Source organism: Electrona antarctica, assembly GCF_951216825.1.
Source record: "Electrona antarctica genome assembly, chromosome: 7".
NCBI classification, from domain to species: Eukaryota; Metazoa; Chordata; class Actinopteri; order Myctophiformes; family Myctophidae; genus Electrona; species Electrona antarctica.
Window position 1 is genome coordinate 53,476,844 of NC_136812.1, and position 16,416 is coordinate 53,493,259.

General features: G+C 47.7%; 1 protein-coding gene across 1 annotated transcript in view; it reads left to right on the forward strand.

Annotated features, from left to right (window-relative positions):
• The window catches only part of LOC306926663 (uncharacterized protein), a 19,708-nt gene extending 5,355 nt beyond the window's left edge, over positions 1-14,353 (forward strand). The window contains exons 7-18 of the mRNA XM_079506049.1: positions 1-111; positions 210-303; positions 404-471; positions 588-677; positions 771-902; positions 1,602-1,652; positions 2,609-2,704; positions 2,871-2,927; positions 3,278-3,397; positions 3,913-3,966; positions 6,096-6,230; positions 6,392-14,353. The exon at positions 1-111 is cut by the window's left edge and continues 30 nt beyond it. Coding sequence (XP_079362175.1) covers positions 1-111; positions 210-303; positions 404-471; positions 588-677; positions 771-902; positions 1,602-1,652; positions 2,609-2,704; positions 2,871-2,927; positions 3,278-3,397; positions 3,913-3,966; positions 6,096-6,230; positions 6,392-14,227 — 8,844 coding nt within the window. The 3' untranslated portion in view covers positions 14,228-14,353. The remainder of the gene's footprint in view (positions 112-209; positions 304-403; positions 472-587; positions 678-770; positions 903-1,601; positions 1,653-2,608; positions 2,705-2,870; positions 2,928-3,277; positions 3,398-3,912; positions 3,967-6,095; positions 6,231-6,391) is intronic.
• The last annotated feature ends 2,063 nt before the right edge of the window (positions 14,354-16,416 follow it).

Genomic DNA, 16,416 nt, shown 5'->3' on the forward strand with positions numbered 1-16,416 from the left:
GATGTCGTTTGCATTCTCGCAACCAGCAACGACATTGCTGGTAAAACGTTCTCACAAGCGGGGGAGGAATTTCGAAAGCTCTTGGTCACCGCACTTGCTCGCTGGGACAATGTAAGTCATTTCTCTTTCTATTTTTTTATGTTTCAGTATGTACTGTAATGCCTCAAAGGTGTAGTTTTTTAGGAAGAAGCCTTTTTTTTTTTTATCAGGTCTGTGTTCTGGACTTCCCTCCCCGTCTGAATGTGGACGTTGAACAGGAAATGTGTTTGCGTCAGGAATTCCAGCGCACGGCGGCCTTCTGCGGTAAATAATAAGAATGCATACCCAACCGCTTATGTCTGTTTACGCTGATCCATGCAATACTGTATTATGATTACTTCATCATGTTTATTTTATTTAAAAGGTGTCCGTTACATCAGTGCAGTAGAGGCATTCCCGCTCACACAACTGGACTTGTGGTGCAGAGACAACGTAAGTGGAATGTCATGTGGAGAATCTGCATTATTTGCCGATCATATGAATGCAAAAATTCATATCAGATAGAGGGTAATTGAAATATTTATCTGAATGTGTCTTATGTCTGTCAGGTACACTTGAGCGATGACGGTGGTATGCCAATCCTTGCACAGCTGCTGTCGTCTGCTGTTCACGAACAACTGCAGCTGAGAGCAGACCAGGTCCGAGCATTTTAAATCTGAATGAGTAAAATCTAAGATGGCGGAGTTCCTATTTTCCAGCCTGTAAACGTTTTCCTCTGTTTCTATGCACAGGCCAGTGCTAGGAGGACATCACCTTGCCCACAACGCAAGTCTGTAGCTGTGTTGCCACCAGCACCTGTCAGAAGCGTGTATCCCAGGTCTCTTGTCAGCAAAGAAGTGCACGTACCCCGCTCAGCTGCTGCTGTAAGTAGTCGAATCGTGTCACTGCTTCATGGTAAATATCGTAAATGGAGCATTTCAGAGTCTTGCTCAAGGACACTTTGACATTAACTAGCTACTGTATCCCTGAGTCACTGCTGCCCCTTATTGGTTTGTGACAAGGGATACTCTGTTATCATATTAGTTACTTGCACAAGCAGAGCGCACAAGTAATAGTTTTAGTCCAGTGCTTCGATGCGTATGTCGCCATTTGATATGTATGCGCCGTGCCAGCGTATGACGTAATGACTACTTGTGCTTGATATGGCAGTGGTGTCAGATTACATACATGTATACATGGGGGCATTACCTTTAATCCTCCCGACACTAAAACATATCGTCAACATCAAAAACCAATTACACCCTGGCATTGGGTCCTTTAATCCACATCTTTATTACGTCATCATTGAGAGCTAGTTATACCCTGACGTCATATGCTGCTACGATACATACGCATCAAACGGGGCAAGTAACCACAGTATAACGCTAATCAACTTACAAATTACATATACATAGAGGCATTTCCTTTAATCCACCCGACACTGATCGACATATAAGTCACCAGCGGTCGACAGTACTTGCGCTCTGCTTGCGCACTTACTTGTGTGCAACAAGCAAGTAGGCACTCGACAGAGTGCAGTTCTAGTTTACTTTGTGCTCATCAACCTGCATTTCTCCTTTCAGACCAACCAGCCTACCGTTCCTTGGTCGCAGCAGCAGCAGCAGCAGCAGCAGGTTTGTCATCTTTAACCACTGAAACCCTGTATTGTTTTATGGTGGGGAAGACCTGCCCAGTTCAGTGGGCACACCCCATGATGAACAATACTGTATCTGCCTGTGTTGGCAGTACACACTTACTTACGTACTGAATGTTCCAAAGGTTTCCTTATCTTAACATTGATCAACAATACCTGACCACAGTACCTCATTAAAGCAGGTGTGATTCCTGCCTTGATATGTACGACTCGGTACTATAACCAGTTGAGATGAGTGGGAAAAGAGCTGCAAGCTCGTACGGTGTCACAGATGTAAGACAATATGAGCTTGTAGATCTGCTATTTTTGAATAGCCAAAGCACAAATGTTACACAGATGTAGTCTAGTGTTTAATTAAAGGCTGGAGGGTTGATCTAATCCTAAACTCCAAACCACACCAATGGGTCGCCAGGCAACGCCTTGCAACCAAATGATTGCAAGTAGACACATGTAGTTGCAAGCCACCATGGAATTGAAACGCTTTGGGTTGACAATGTGCCAATGTGCAACAGGCCATATCACACCAACCTTGCTTTAATCCCTGTATGCATGTGTTTAACCCATTGTGACCTGAGATCAGATTCTAAAAGTGTCTTCTACATCCTGACAGTTTTCTGAAAAAGTCGTTCTTCGATTTTTCAAAAATAGCAGACCTACAAGCTCATAGCGCTATGAGCTTGTAGAGCTGCTATTTTTCAATAGCTAAAGCATAACATAATGCTAACACCAAAAGGGGTTCCTCCCCAAAATGGGTTAACCAATGGAGTGTATTAGAAATAGGTTGTGACAACCACTACATTGGACCTGTTGCAACACAGATTTCCATGTATTCAGAAATAGGTTTTCTTTGACATAGAAGGTTTCCATTTGACAACAGTATTATTGCGGTGTATGATTTAATGCATGGTCACATTTCCTTTCTCTTTTCATCCACAGGTGGACTTGCCAGAGAGTTCCATCCCACTCAACCCTGTCTGGTTTAGCCCTAGCATCTTGGATGCAATGAATGTGGCTGCTCCATCAGGTGGAAAGGTAATTTCATTGAAAAGTTTACATTGTTTTGCGTCTTTGTGTTTTAATGTACACGCATCTAAATAAGTAAAAGGTACACACAGGGTTTGCAGTGTCCACTGTTTGACATTATAAATGTATTGGACAATGTTTGACTATGCATCATTAGCTCTGTTTGTATACACAGGTCAGTCCTAGGACATCACACCGCGAGGTGAGAGTGCCTCATTCACCCGTTGCCACGGTAAGGAGTTTGTAACCTGTAACTCCGACACTGTTTAGTTTTAGCCACAGTCATGTTTTATCATTGTTGTATCATAGTTCAACAAACACAAAATCTCACTTCTGTGAAGTGAAGGGCGCTCTAATCATCCATCATCATTCATCATGTCATTATGGCCAATCACAATATGCGTCCTCACTTTTGTCTTCAATGGTTGTGTTGCTTTTTAGCTAGTGTCGTGTATTACAACTATTATGTGTATGTGTATGTATTATGTGTATGTGTATCGTGTATTACAACTATTCCACAATCTGCAAATGCTAAATGAGTCTGAAACTACACCTGCATCATTAGCTCCGTTTGTATTACAGGTCAGTCGTAGGCCATCGCCCTCCACCTCTCCAGTGACACCACTGCCCGTCAGAAGCGTGTCTCCGAGAGTTATTGTCAGCCGTCAGATCAGCAGACCAGCTCGTTCACCTGTTGCCACAGTAAGGAGTTTGTAACCTGTAACTGTGACGGTTGCATGTGTTTGGTCCGACGTACTAACAGCCCGACAGGCATAAGTCTGACGACCCTACCCCAACCCCTAAACCTAACCTCACAGGAAGCCACGGGTTAGTTTGAACCTGCCACGCATGTCGGGGGCCACGGGTTAGTTTTAACCTAGACTGGAACTCATCTATGCTTTCTATGGCATAGGCAGCTCCCGGCAGGATCCGCCAGGAGAAACTAGACGCAGCTGCAGGACATGAGACTAATTAATTAGGGAGAGAGAGAGAGGAGTGTGTGCGTGTCAATTTAACAAAGGTGCAGACACATTTTTAACCTGATACATGTTAGTTTTTACCTACCACGCATGTCAGTAGCCACGGGTTAGTTGCAATCGACAACGCATGTTGTGGGACTAATGCCTGTCGTTCTGTTAGTATGTCTGAACAACATATATTTTTATTTAGTTATTTACTGTTATACATCAAACTGCATGTCTTATTTCTCATTACAGACGAGCCAGCCTAGTGTGCAGTCTACTACAAGGGGGCTCGTTCGGGAGCAGCAGGTTTGTCATGTTTTATCATAGTTATGTAAAAACAAAATCACACTTGTCTGAAGTGAGTGGCACTCTAATCAGTTGTTGCGTTTGCATAGAGTAGCCCAGGTGAAAATTATACTTTGTTAATGATTCAAGGTCAAGTTGACCACCTCTCACACACGCACACGCACACGCACACACATACACATGCACGCACTCTGTCTTCCTATTGGCCGGCCTTTACAGAGCCATAACTTTGGTTTGCAACATGCTACAGCCTCGCAATTTGGTCCATAGATGTAGACCACCAATAGGAACGGAGCTGTACTTGCTTAAGCCCCGCCCCCTCTGTATTCCTATTGGCTGGCCTTTACACAGCTATAACCACCAATGGGAATGAGCTGTACTTTTTGCTTAAGCCCCGCCCCCTCTGTCTTCATGTTAGAATGCTAGCATGCTAGCATGTTGGGATGTTAGCATTAGCATGTTAGCATTAACATGTTGGCACATTAGCACATGTTGGCACATTAGCTTGTTAGCATGTTAGCATGTTAGCATTGGCATGTTAGCATTAGCATGTTGGCACTAGCATGTTAGCATGTTAGCATTAGCACGTTAGCACATGTTAGCATTAGCATGTTAGCACATTAGCACATGTTAGCATTAGCATGTTAACATGTTAGCATTAGCTTGTTAGCATGTTAGCATGTTAGCATTAGCATTTAGCATTAGCATGTTAGCATGTTAACATTAGCACGTTAGCACATGTTAGCATTAGCATGTTAGCACATGTTAGCATGTTAGCATGTTAGCATGTTAGCACTAGCATGTTAGCATTAGCTTGTTAGCATGTTAGCACTAGCATGTTAGCATTATTATGTTAGCATTATTATGTTAGCATTATCATGCTAGCATGTTAGCATGTTAGCATTAGCATGTTAGCATTATTATGTTAGCATTATCATGCTAGCATGTTGGCATTAGCATGTTGGCATTAGCATGTTGGCATTAGCATGTTGGCATTAGCATGTTAGCATTATTATGTTAGCATTATCATGCTAGCATGTTGGCATTAGCATGTTAGCATTAGCATGTTAGCATGATATCACTAGCATGTTAGCATGCTAGCACTAGCATGTTAGCATTAGCAGGATAGCATTAGCATGTTAGCATGTTAGCATTAGCACGTTAGCACATGTTAGCATTAGCATGTTAGCACATTAACGCATGTTAGCATTAGCATTTAGCATTAGCATGTTAGCATTAGCATGTTAGCATTAGCATGTTAGCACTAGCATGTTATCATGCACGTTATCATTAGCATGTTAGCACTAGCATGTTATCATGCACGTTATCATTAGCATGTTAGCACTAGCACTAGCATGTTAGCACTAGCATGTTAGCATTAGCATGTTAGCATTATTATGTTAGCATTATCATGCTAGCATGTTAGCATGTTGGCATTAGCATGTTAGCACATTAGCACATGTTAGCATTAGCATGTTAGCATTAGCTTGTTAGCATGTTAGCATTAGCATGTTAGCATTAGCATGTTAGCACTAGCATGTTATCATGCACGTTATCATTAGCATGTTAGCACTAGCATGTTAGCACTAGCATGTTATCATGCATGCTAGCATTAGCATGTTAGCATGCATGTTAGCACTAGCATGTTATCATGCATGCTAGCATTAGCATGTTAGCATTATTATGTTAGCATTATCATGCTAGCATGTTGGCATTAGCATGTTAGCATTAGCATGTTAGCATGATAGCACTAGCATGTTAGCATGATAGCACTAGCATGTTAGCACTAGCATGTTACCATGTTAGCATGTTAGATAGTATGTTAGCATTAGCATGCTAGCATGTTAGCATGTTAGCATTAGCATGTTTGCATGGTAATGTTAGCATGTTAGCATTGGCATGTTAGCACTAGCATGTTAGCATTAGCATGTTAACATTAGCATGTTAGCACATTAGCACATGTTAGCATTATCATGTTAGCATGTTAGCATTATAATTTTTGCCTTAGCATGTTAGCATCAGCATGTTAGAATTAGCATGTCAACATGCTAACATGCATGCTAACATGCAGCCAATATTATATTACCATTATCATTGATGTGTATGATTTGACGTACTTTGCTCCACAGGTGGACTTGGCTGAGTGTTCCATCCGACCAGATCCTGTGTCTTTTCCCCGTGACTTCTCAGATGCGATGGATGCTGCCGTCCGATCCCATGTTTCCAGCTATGTGGGTCGCCCAGCTATTCCATGTGGCAGCGAGGTAATTTGGATGCAATGTTTATGTTGACATTGAAGCGTTTTAAAAAGTTTCTCTCCCTTTCTGACCCAGATAAATTGGTAAAATCTAAGAATGTTTATACTGTCCAAGAGGCGCTATGTCAAATGGTGATGAAACGGTTTGTGTGCTCTTGCTTACATCAGATGTCCCCTGTTGAACGTCGGGAGAAGAGTGCGGTGAGGCAGAGTCAGCAGCCTGTGCAGTCAGTGAGGGCAAGCATCTGTCAAGCGGACATAACCTACATCAACCCCTATAAGCCTTGGCTAGGCAAGTTGAACAGTCAGTGCACCTGCATGGCGCTCACCTTTCTGGCTTTCCACACTGATGGAGTGCGTTTCGACACATCCTCCCTTGACAAAGTGCTTTATCAGGGAGATGATCTCTACAAAGACAATATACGCCACCTTTTTGTGGAAAACCATGAAGCAAAGCTTACGTTCAGGAATCTGACCATAGAGGAGATGCCAAAACAGGTTGTCGTTGAGAGCAATTTCTACAGTGTCAATATGTGGTATGTGAAAGTTGGTTATGTGAACCCATCAGCCAAACACCACACTAACATACCTAAGGATATGCTGTTTCTGGAGCAGGAACTGAAGTGCCTGTCGCAAGAGGTCACCCGTGCTTTCCTGATTGTAAGTCCCGAATGCTTTGCAGTGTTCCGTGACACATCAGGACGTTATGGCGTTTTTGACTCCCATTCGAGATCTGCGACAGGTTTGCCGATGCCTGAAGGAAAAGCTATTCTACTGACGTTCCAAGATCTGAGTGGTTTGGTCCGCCACTTTGACATGCTTTTCAAAGAGCGTTCTCCTTTAGCGCGGTATGAGTTTGTGCCTGTTTCATTTGACCATCACTCCAGCGACGCTCCTGGACCGTCAACAAATGTGACACGTGCGCAAGCTCCTGCAACAATCGACCATGGCTCCAGCGAGATTGCTGCAACGTCAACAAGTGTGACAAGCACACCAGCTACTGCAGCAATCGACCATGTCTCCAGCAAGACTCCTGCACCGTCAACACATGTGACAATTAGAGCAGCAGTACCAACAGTGCGGAGCAACAGGTGGCATGCAAAGCAGGGTCTGCAGCGAGCGCCACAATTGGTGAGTGCCACTATGTGTCAAGGTGACATACGCACCAATCCTGAGTCAGAGAGGTCAAACACTCAGTGCACCTGCATGGCTCTCACCTTTCTTGCCTACCACAATGAGGGAGTTGGTTTTGACACGGCCTGCCTTGACAAAGTGCTTGTCCAGGGAGATGTTCTCTACGAAGACACAATACAGCATCTGCATTTGGACAATACGCATCAGTCAGATCTCTTGACCATGGAGCAGTTGCCAAATCGGGTCTTCGGCGAGAACAGTGTTTACACCGTTCGCATGGACATGTCAGACCTGAAAGTTGGTCCCTTGAACAAAACAAAAGGAAAGAATTACTCCCTTGCCAAACAGCTGCAGTGCCTGTCAAATGATCTCACCCATGCAGTGTTGATGGTTCATCCTGAATGCTTTGCAGTGTTTCGGGACAGATCAGGACGCTACGGATTGTTTGATTCACACTCAAGAAATGACTGGGGTATGCCAATATCTGGAGGAAAAGCAATTATGTTGACTTTCCAAAACGTGACTGACTTGGCCTGCCACTTGCGCCTGGTCCTCAAAGGCCGTCCTACTCATGCGTCATATGAGCTCTTGCCTGTTGTCTTTGAAATTGACCAGACACCAGTGGCACCACCTCACAGTGTGCCCTCCCTTGACCACGGCTCCAGTGAGGCACCAGCGGCACCACCTCACAGTGTGCCCTTCTTTGACCACGGCTCCAGTGAGACTCCAGCATATCATCTTTACAAACTAAATAAAGAAAGGCGAATAAAGAATCAGCGGAAACTTGTGCAGAAACAACATGAGTACAAGAATGAATCCAGGACCACACGCTGGCTCACTGATGCTGGATTCCGTGAAACACATAAAGCCTTCATGAAAAACTATTGGAAAAAGAGATGGAACACTGATCCTGTTTTCCAGCAGAAGCAGAAAAATAGATGGCGCACTGATGCTGATTTTCGTGAAAAACGGCAGCAGAAGCAGACAAATAGATGGCGCACTGATGCTGATTTTCGTGAAAAACGGCAGCAGAAGCAGACAAATAGATGGCGCACTGATGCTGATTTTCGTGAAAAACGGCAGCAGAAGCAGACAAATAGATGGCGCACTGATGCTGATTTTCGTGAATCACACAAAAAGAAGCAGAACAACAGATGGAGCACCGATGCTGTTTTCCGTGAATCACACAAACGGAAGCAGAACAACAGATGGAGCACCGATGCTGTTTTCCGTGAATCACACAAACAGAAGAAAAACAACAGATGGAGCACCGATGCTGTTTTCCGTGAATCACACAAACAGAAGCAGAACAACAGATGGAGCACCGATGCTGTTTTCCGTGAATCACGCAAACAGAAGCACCATCAAAGATATCACAATGAAGCTGAATTCAGGCGGCGCCATATACAACGGTGCACCAAGAACAAGATGGAGAGACTCGCAGCAGATACTATACTCCGTATCCACCACAAGTTGCAGTGTGCTATGAGACTAAAGAGGAAATCCATACATATTGCAAACCGCCAGTCTCTACGTGAAATGGAAGCTCTTATGAAAGTTCACATGTCGAAATTCCGAGAACGGATTAAATTAGGGCCTACATTTGTGTGTACGGTGTGCCACAGAGTTTTGTTCGGCAATCAGGTCCTATGGTGCAACAGGGCAAAGTACCTCAAATTAAACCCACACCTGGTAACTGCTTGCTTGACAGCCAAGTATGTGCACATATGTGACTGTGAATGCTCAGCCCCGTGTGACGTTGCAAATGAGAGAAAACAGGAGTATATCTGCTACAGCTGTGACGACAACCTAACAAAAGGGAGGATGCCATGCATAGCAGCTGCTAATAAGCTGGAACCAGCACCCATTCCCCTAGAGCTGCAACTGTTGAATTACCTGGAAAGGCAGCTAATCGCAAAGTACATACCCTTTGCTAAAATTATTTCGTTGCCGAAAGGACGGCAAAGGGCAGTGCATGGTCCAGTTGTGTGTGTACCGTCGGAAGTGGAAGCCACGGTGAATGCTCTGCCGAGGTCCAGACATGAAGACCAGCTGTTGCAGGTTAAGCTGAAGCGGAACATCAAGTACAAGGGATATCAGCACTTCCACACGGTGAACATGACAGATGTGCTGGCGGCACTGAGGAAACTGAAAGTGACTCATCCGGAATACCGTGACATAGTCATTAATGATAATGCCACGTTTGACCGCCTCCAGGATGAACTGTCAGTCGATGAGGAAGATGCGCAAGAGGCTGTGTCACCTGTTGCTGACACAACAGGTGAACAGCCGTCTAGCGAACAGCAGTCTAGCGAACAGGAGGAACTTAGACCCGGTCTGATCTTTGACTCTTGCATGCAGCCTCCTGACATCGCACAGGAAATCCTATCGTACGGTGAGGGGGTATTCAGCATCGCTCCAGCCCAAGGAAACAGACCTGTGGGTATTTTCACCGTCCCCAAGCTTGAAAGCATGGCCTTTCCCGTGCAGTTCTCAACCGGAGAGAATACATTAGATGAGGTCAGAGACATCAAATTGTCCCCAAGTAGGTACTTCAATGCGAGGCTCCTTTCTGTCGATACCCGCTTTGCCACCGACCAAACCTACCTCTTCTTTGCGCAGTTTGTGACAGAAACGCAGCAGGCTACCAACAGCATGTCCATCCAGACGCGGAAGGGGAAAAGATATACCAGGGACGGAAGAACGCTGTCAAACAAAATGCTTCAGGACAAAAACGAGGTAGTGAAGCTCGTCCGTAACAGGGATGCGACGCGCTTCATGCAGCCCCTCAGAGGCACTCCGGCGTTCTGGAGCAGAGCGCTTAAAGATCTCCACGCTATGTGCAGACAGCTCGGAAAGCCCAACTGGTTCATCACATTGAGTGCCGCGGAGATGAGGTGGCCAGAAGTCATTAAGGCCATCAAAGCACAACAAGGTGAACAAGGGGACTTCTCAGAGCTAGACTGGGTTGCAAAATGCGACATTCTCCGGAGCAACCCTGTCACTCTCATGCGATTGTTTGAAAAGAGAGTGGACGCAGCCGTCGCTTTTTTGCTGTCGCCTGCACATCCAGTCGGTAAAGTGGAGGATTACTTCTATCGCGTGGAGTTCCAGGCTCGTGGTAGCCCTCACATACACATGATGGTTTGGGTCAAGAATGCACCAGATGCTGAGGATCCTGGTGTTGACGACTTCATAAACAAGTACGTCAGTTGCAGGATGCCTGACCAGTATGCAGACCCCGAGCTCCACAAAATCGTGTCTGAAGTTCAAGTTCACAGCCGGAACCACTCCAGGTCATGCAAGAAAGGAAATGTGACTTGTCGATTTGGGTTCCCCAAACTACCCATGGACGAAACTATCATCGCACTTCCTCGTCTCCTGTCCTCAGATGATGACGATGACGGTCAGAAAGACAACAGCGGCAGTGGCCAGAAAGCTAAAGGCAAAAGGCGAAAAGGCTCGCGGAAAGAGACATTGAAACAAAAGGAGGCCAAGGAAAAGCTGGCACCACTGAGAGACATGCTCAATGACCCTGAAGCCTCATTCAGGGATTTGCCAGAACTGCTCAAGAAATGCAACCTTACTCGGGGGCGGTATCTGCAATTTGTCTTTGACCTTAGCACTGTACCGCAAGTTCACCTGAGGCGTCATCCTGATGAGTGCTGGATAAATGCGTACAATCCCCATCTGCTGCGAGTGTGGGACGCCAACATGGACATCCAGTATATACTAGACGATGCATCTTGTGCCCAGTACATGATGGCTTACGTGGCGAAACCGGAACACGAGATGTCCGAGCTCCTCAGCGCAGTCGTTGCGGACGCGCGCAAGTCTAATCCGGACGCCAAAGAAATGGATGAAATGAAGCACATCATGCACACATACGTTCAGCACAGAGAGGTCAGCGCTCAGGAGTCTGTCGCGCGTGTATGCAGTCTCCCGCTTAAAAAGTGCACGCGTCAGGTCATTTTCCTACAGACTGATGAGGATGGCCTGAGAATGAGTCAGCCCATGAGTAAACTGAAGGAGATGGACCCAGACGCAGAAGATGTGTGGATGTCAGGCATTCCCGAGAAGTACTTGAACAGACCAGACGAGCCGGAGTTCGAATACATGTGTCTTGCTGAGTTTGCGTCCGAATACAGGGTTCTGGCCAGCACAAGCAAATTGCAGAACGCACTGCCCCTGCAGAACGACATGGGGTATGTTCAGAAAAGGACCAACCTTGAAAGAGTCGCCGTTATTCGCTTCACTCGATTCTCCGAGCAGAAAAACAAGGAGAAGTACTACAGAGGGATGCTGAAACTGTACTTTCCACACAGAGCAGACAGGGAACTGAAAGGCGAGACCCATGCCACGTATGAGCAGTTCTACGAACATGATCTTGCCAGGACAAGGATTGGATTCCGCGTCCGTGTGAAGGAGATTGTGGATAAGAACAAGGACTTATATGAAGGGCGGGGGAGAATTGTGGATCAGGTACTGGACACGCTTGCGGAAGAAGGAGCAGTTTTCAATGCGTGGAACACTTTTGCGCCAGAGGTAGAGCTCGACCGTTTGGAGTGCATCAGCCTTCGGAAACCCAGCGATCCCCACGAGCGACAAGAGCGAGACGACGTTCCCGAATACCAAGTCCATCCCGACGCCAGTAAAGCGATGCCAGTGATCGATGCTCCCGAATTGAGCCCGGACTATGTCAGGAGCATGTACCGGAGCCTCAACGAAACGCAAGCGTCCATCTTCTACACCGTGCGTCAATGGTGTTTGAAGCGCGTCTTGCGTGACGACCCTGAGCCCTTTCTTTATTTCATCTCTGGGGGTGCTGGCTGTGGCAAATCCCATGTCATCAAGTGCATTTATCAGGAGGGTACCAAGATTCTCCGCCAACTGCCCAGTTATCGCAACGAAGCAGACATGACCCAGCCCTTGGTGCTGCTGTCAGCGTTTACCGGCACTGCGGCTTTCAACATCAATGGACGAACCCTGCACTCCTTGCTGAAGCTGCCGAGAAGTTTGAAGGAACAGTATGTTTCACTTGGAAATGCACTGGACGACGTGAGAGGGGTATTGGCCCACGCCGAGATCTTGATCATTGATGAGATATCCATGGTCTCCCAGGAGCTCTTTAACTTTGTCAACTTGCGATTGCAGCAGATCAAGGGCAACAGGAAACCCTTTGGTGGCATGTCTGTCCTCGCAGTTGGAGACTTCTACCAGCTGCCACCCGTTGGTAATAGCAAAGCGCTCTGCATTGTCAACGAGGCTGTGCCAGGTGTCTGGGCAGATTTTCAGATGGTCGACCTTACCGAGATCATGCGTCAGAAAGATGATCTCATTTTCGCCGAACTCTTGAACAGGCTGAGAGTAAAGGGGAAGGCGGACGCTCTGAGTGCCCACGACAGTTGTCTGCTCGCACAGGCTGTGGCTGAAAGCAAAGACTGCCCACGTGATGTCCTTCATATCTTTGCGACAAACAAGGAGGTCGATGCCCACAACGATGTGGTCATCACCGAGCTCGGCACCCAGATTTCCACGATTCAAGCTCAAGATTATCGGAAGTACGGAAACTCCGAAGACATGACGCCGCTGGTCTGTCCCTTCAGAGGCAACTCGAGGGAGTTGCCGTCAACCTTCCAAGCTGCTGAAGGAGCGCGAGTCATGGTCATCAGGAATCTAGACGTTGAAGATGGGATGGTAAACGGGACCTTTGGAACAATAGCCAACATTGTCACAACCACTGCAAACGGGCAGACCGTTGTGGATTTGCTTGGCCTCCAACTGGACAATCCCACGGCAGGTCGGACGTTCCGCAGGAAGATTCAAGGGCCAACTGATGACCTGGTGTACATCGAAAGGTTTGAGGAGAGACTGACCAAATCAACGGTGGTGCGACGGCAGTTTCCCATCAAACTTGCCTTTGGGTGTACAGCCCACAAAGTGCAAGGCATGACCATGGATTATGCAGTGGTGTCTCTGAAGCACATCTTTCAACCCGGAATGGCCTATGTCGCCCTGAGCCGAACAACCTCCCTTCAAGGGCTCAAAATCACAGACTTCAACGAGAAGAAGATTTATGCCAACCCAGACATAAAGGCGGCAATGGAGAGCATGACTCGTGCTTCGTTCCAAATGACGAGACCACTGTTGCACTTTGTCAAGTCAGCAGACAACATCGGCCCGACGTTGACCATCGTGCATCACAACGCACAGGGGCTAATGTCGCACATTGGGGACGTGAAAGCGCACCACGAATTCAGACACGCCGATGTGTTGTGCATGACAGAGACCCATTTGACTGGATCCTCCGTTCCCCCTGGCATCGAGCTGGAGGGATACCATGTGTTTGCACGCAACAGACACGTGTCGTACACCAACACTAAGGACATTGCTACAGAAAGGGGAGGTGGAGTCGCGGTCTACTACAGAAGTAGTCTTCTAGCAGACGCCCGGAGGGCCGTTCACAATGTCACCGATCTCGAGTTTGCAGTCGTCAGAGTTGAGGCCCCAGTCAAAGCGCTCATAGCCACTGTCTACAGACCCCCCAAATACAGGAAAAGCGCCTTTTGTCTCAACCTTGGCCGCCTCTTGGAATCCTTGGCCTTGATGGACTGCCAGCCTGTTGTTGTCTGTGGAGACTTCAATGAGGACCTGCTCAAGACGGACCGGAAACTAGTTAAGGAGGAGTTTGAGTCCAAAGGCTACAGCCAGCTGATCTCCACTGCAACAACCGAAAATAATACCCTGATTGATCACATCTACATATCACAACCAGGGTATTGCCTTCAGTCGGGTGTACTGCACACATACTACAGTTATCACGATGCCGTCTACTGCGTGTTGACTTCAAGCCGGCCATCAGCATGCTAAATGACCCATCCGCCTCGCCTGTCAGTCACATGCCAGCAAGCCCACCGACAGCCGTCACATGAAAGCCAGCCATCAGCCGTCCATCAGCCTGCCACCGTAAAGCTCAACGACAGCTGAGGAACAAATCGGAAGACCCAAGGGATCTCTAGGTCTCCATCGTCACTCCCAGTCATCCGGGTTCTCCATACATCTGGCCAGTTTGTTCCCCATATTGCCTTTCACCATGCGCTGGCTCATACTACAGTTATCACAATGCCATATACTGCGTGTTGACTTCAAGCCAGCCATCAGCAACCCAAACGACCCATCCGCCAGTCAGTCACATGCCAGCAAGCCCACCCGACAGCCTGTCAGTCACATCACATCACAGCCAGCCATTAACCGTCCATCAGCCTGCCACCGTAAAGCTCAACGACAGCTGAGGAACAAATCGGAAGACCCAAGGGATCTCTAGGTCTCCATCGTCACTCCCAGTCATCCGGGTTCTCCATACATCTGGCCAGTTTGTTCCACATATTGCCTTTCACCATGCGCTGGCTCATACTACAGTTATCACAATGCCATATACTGCGTGTTGACTTCAAGCCAGCCATCAGCATCCCAAACGACCCATCCGCCAGTCAGTCACATGCCAGCAAGCCCACCCGACAGCCTGTCAGTCACATCACAGCCAGCCATTAACCGTCCATCAGCCTGCCACCGTAAAGCTCGACGACAGCTGAGGAACAAATCGGAAGACCCAAGGGATCTCTAGGTCTCCATCGTCACTCCCAGTCATCCGGGTTCTCCATACATCTGGCCAGTTTGTTCCCCATATTGCCTGTCACCATGCGCTGGCTCATACTACAGTTATCACGATGCCGTCTACTGCGTGTTGACTTCAAGCCAGCCATCAGCATCCCAAACGACCCATCCGCCAGTCAGTCACATGCCAGCAAGCCCACCCGACAGCCTGTCAGTCACATCACAGCCAGCCATTAACCGTCCATCAGCCTGCCACCGTAAAGCTCGACGACAGCTGAGGAACAAATCGGAAGACCCAAGGGATCTCTAGGTCTCCATCGTCACTCCCAGTCATCCGGGTTCTCCATACATCTGGCCAGTTTGTTCCCCATATTGCCTGTCACCATGCGCTGGCTCATACTACAGTTATCACGATGCCGTCTACTGCGTGTTGACTTCAAGCCAGCCATCAGCATCCCAAACGACCCATCCGCCAGTCAGTCACATGCCAGCAAGCCCACCCGACAGCCTGTCAGTCACATCACAGCCAGCCATTAACCGTCCATCATCCTGCCACCGTAAAGCTCGACGACAGCTGAGGAACAAATCGGAAGACCCAAGGGATCTCTAGGTCTCCATCGTCACTCCCAGTCATCCGGGTTCTCCATACATCTGGCCAGTTTGTTCCCCATATTGCCTGTCACCATGCGCTGGCTCATACTACAGTTATCACGATGCCGTCTACTGCGTGTTGACTTCAAGCCAGCCATCAGCATCCCAAACGACCCATCCGCCAGTCAGTCACATGCCAGCAAGCCCACCCGACAGCCTGTCAGTCACATCACATCACAGCCAGCCATTAACCGTCCATCAGCCTGCCACCGTAAAGCTCGACGACAGCTGAGGAACAAATCGGAAGACCCAAGGGATCTCTAGGTCTCCATCGTCACTCCCAGTCATCCGGGTTCTCCATACATCTGGCCAGTTTGTTCCCCATATTGCCTGTCACCATGCGCTGGCTCATACTACAGTTATCACGATGCCGTCTACTGCGTGTTGACTTCAAGCCAGCCATCAGCATCCCAAACGACCCATCCGCCAGTCAGTCACATGCCAGCAAGCCCACCCGACAGCCTGTCAGTCACATCACATCACAGCCAGCCATTAACCGTCCATCAGCCTGCCACCGTAAAGCTCGACGACAGCTGAGGAACAAATCGGAAGACCCAAGGGATCTCTAGGTCTCCATCGTCACTCCCAGTCATCCGGGTTCTCCATACATCTGGCCAGTTTGTTCCCCATATTGCCTGTCACCATGCGCTGGCTCATACTACAGTTATCACGATGCCGTCTACTGCGTGTTGACTTCAAGCCAGCCATCAGCATCCCAAACGACCCATCCGCCAGTCAGTCACATGCCAGCAAGCCCACCCGACAGCCTGTCAGTCACATCACATCACAGCCAG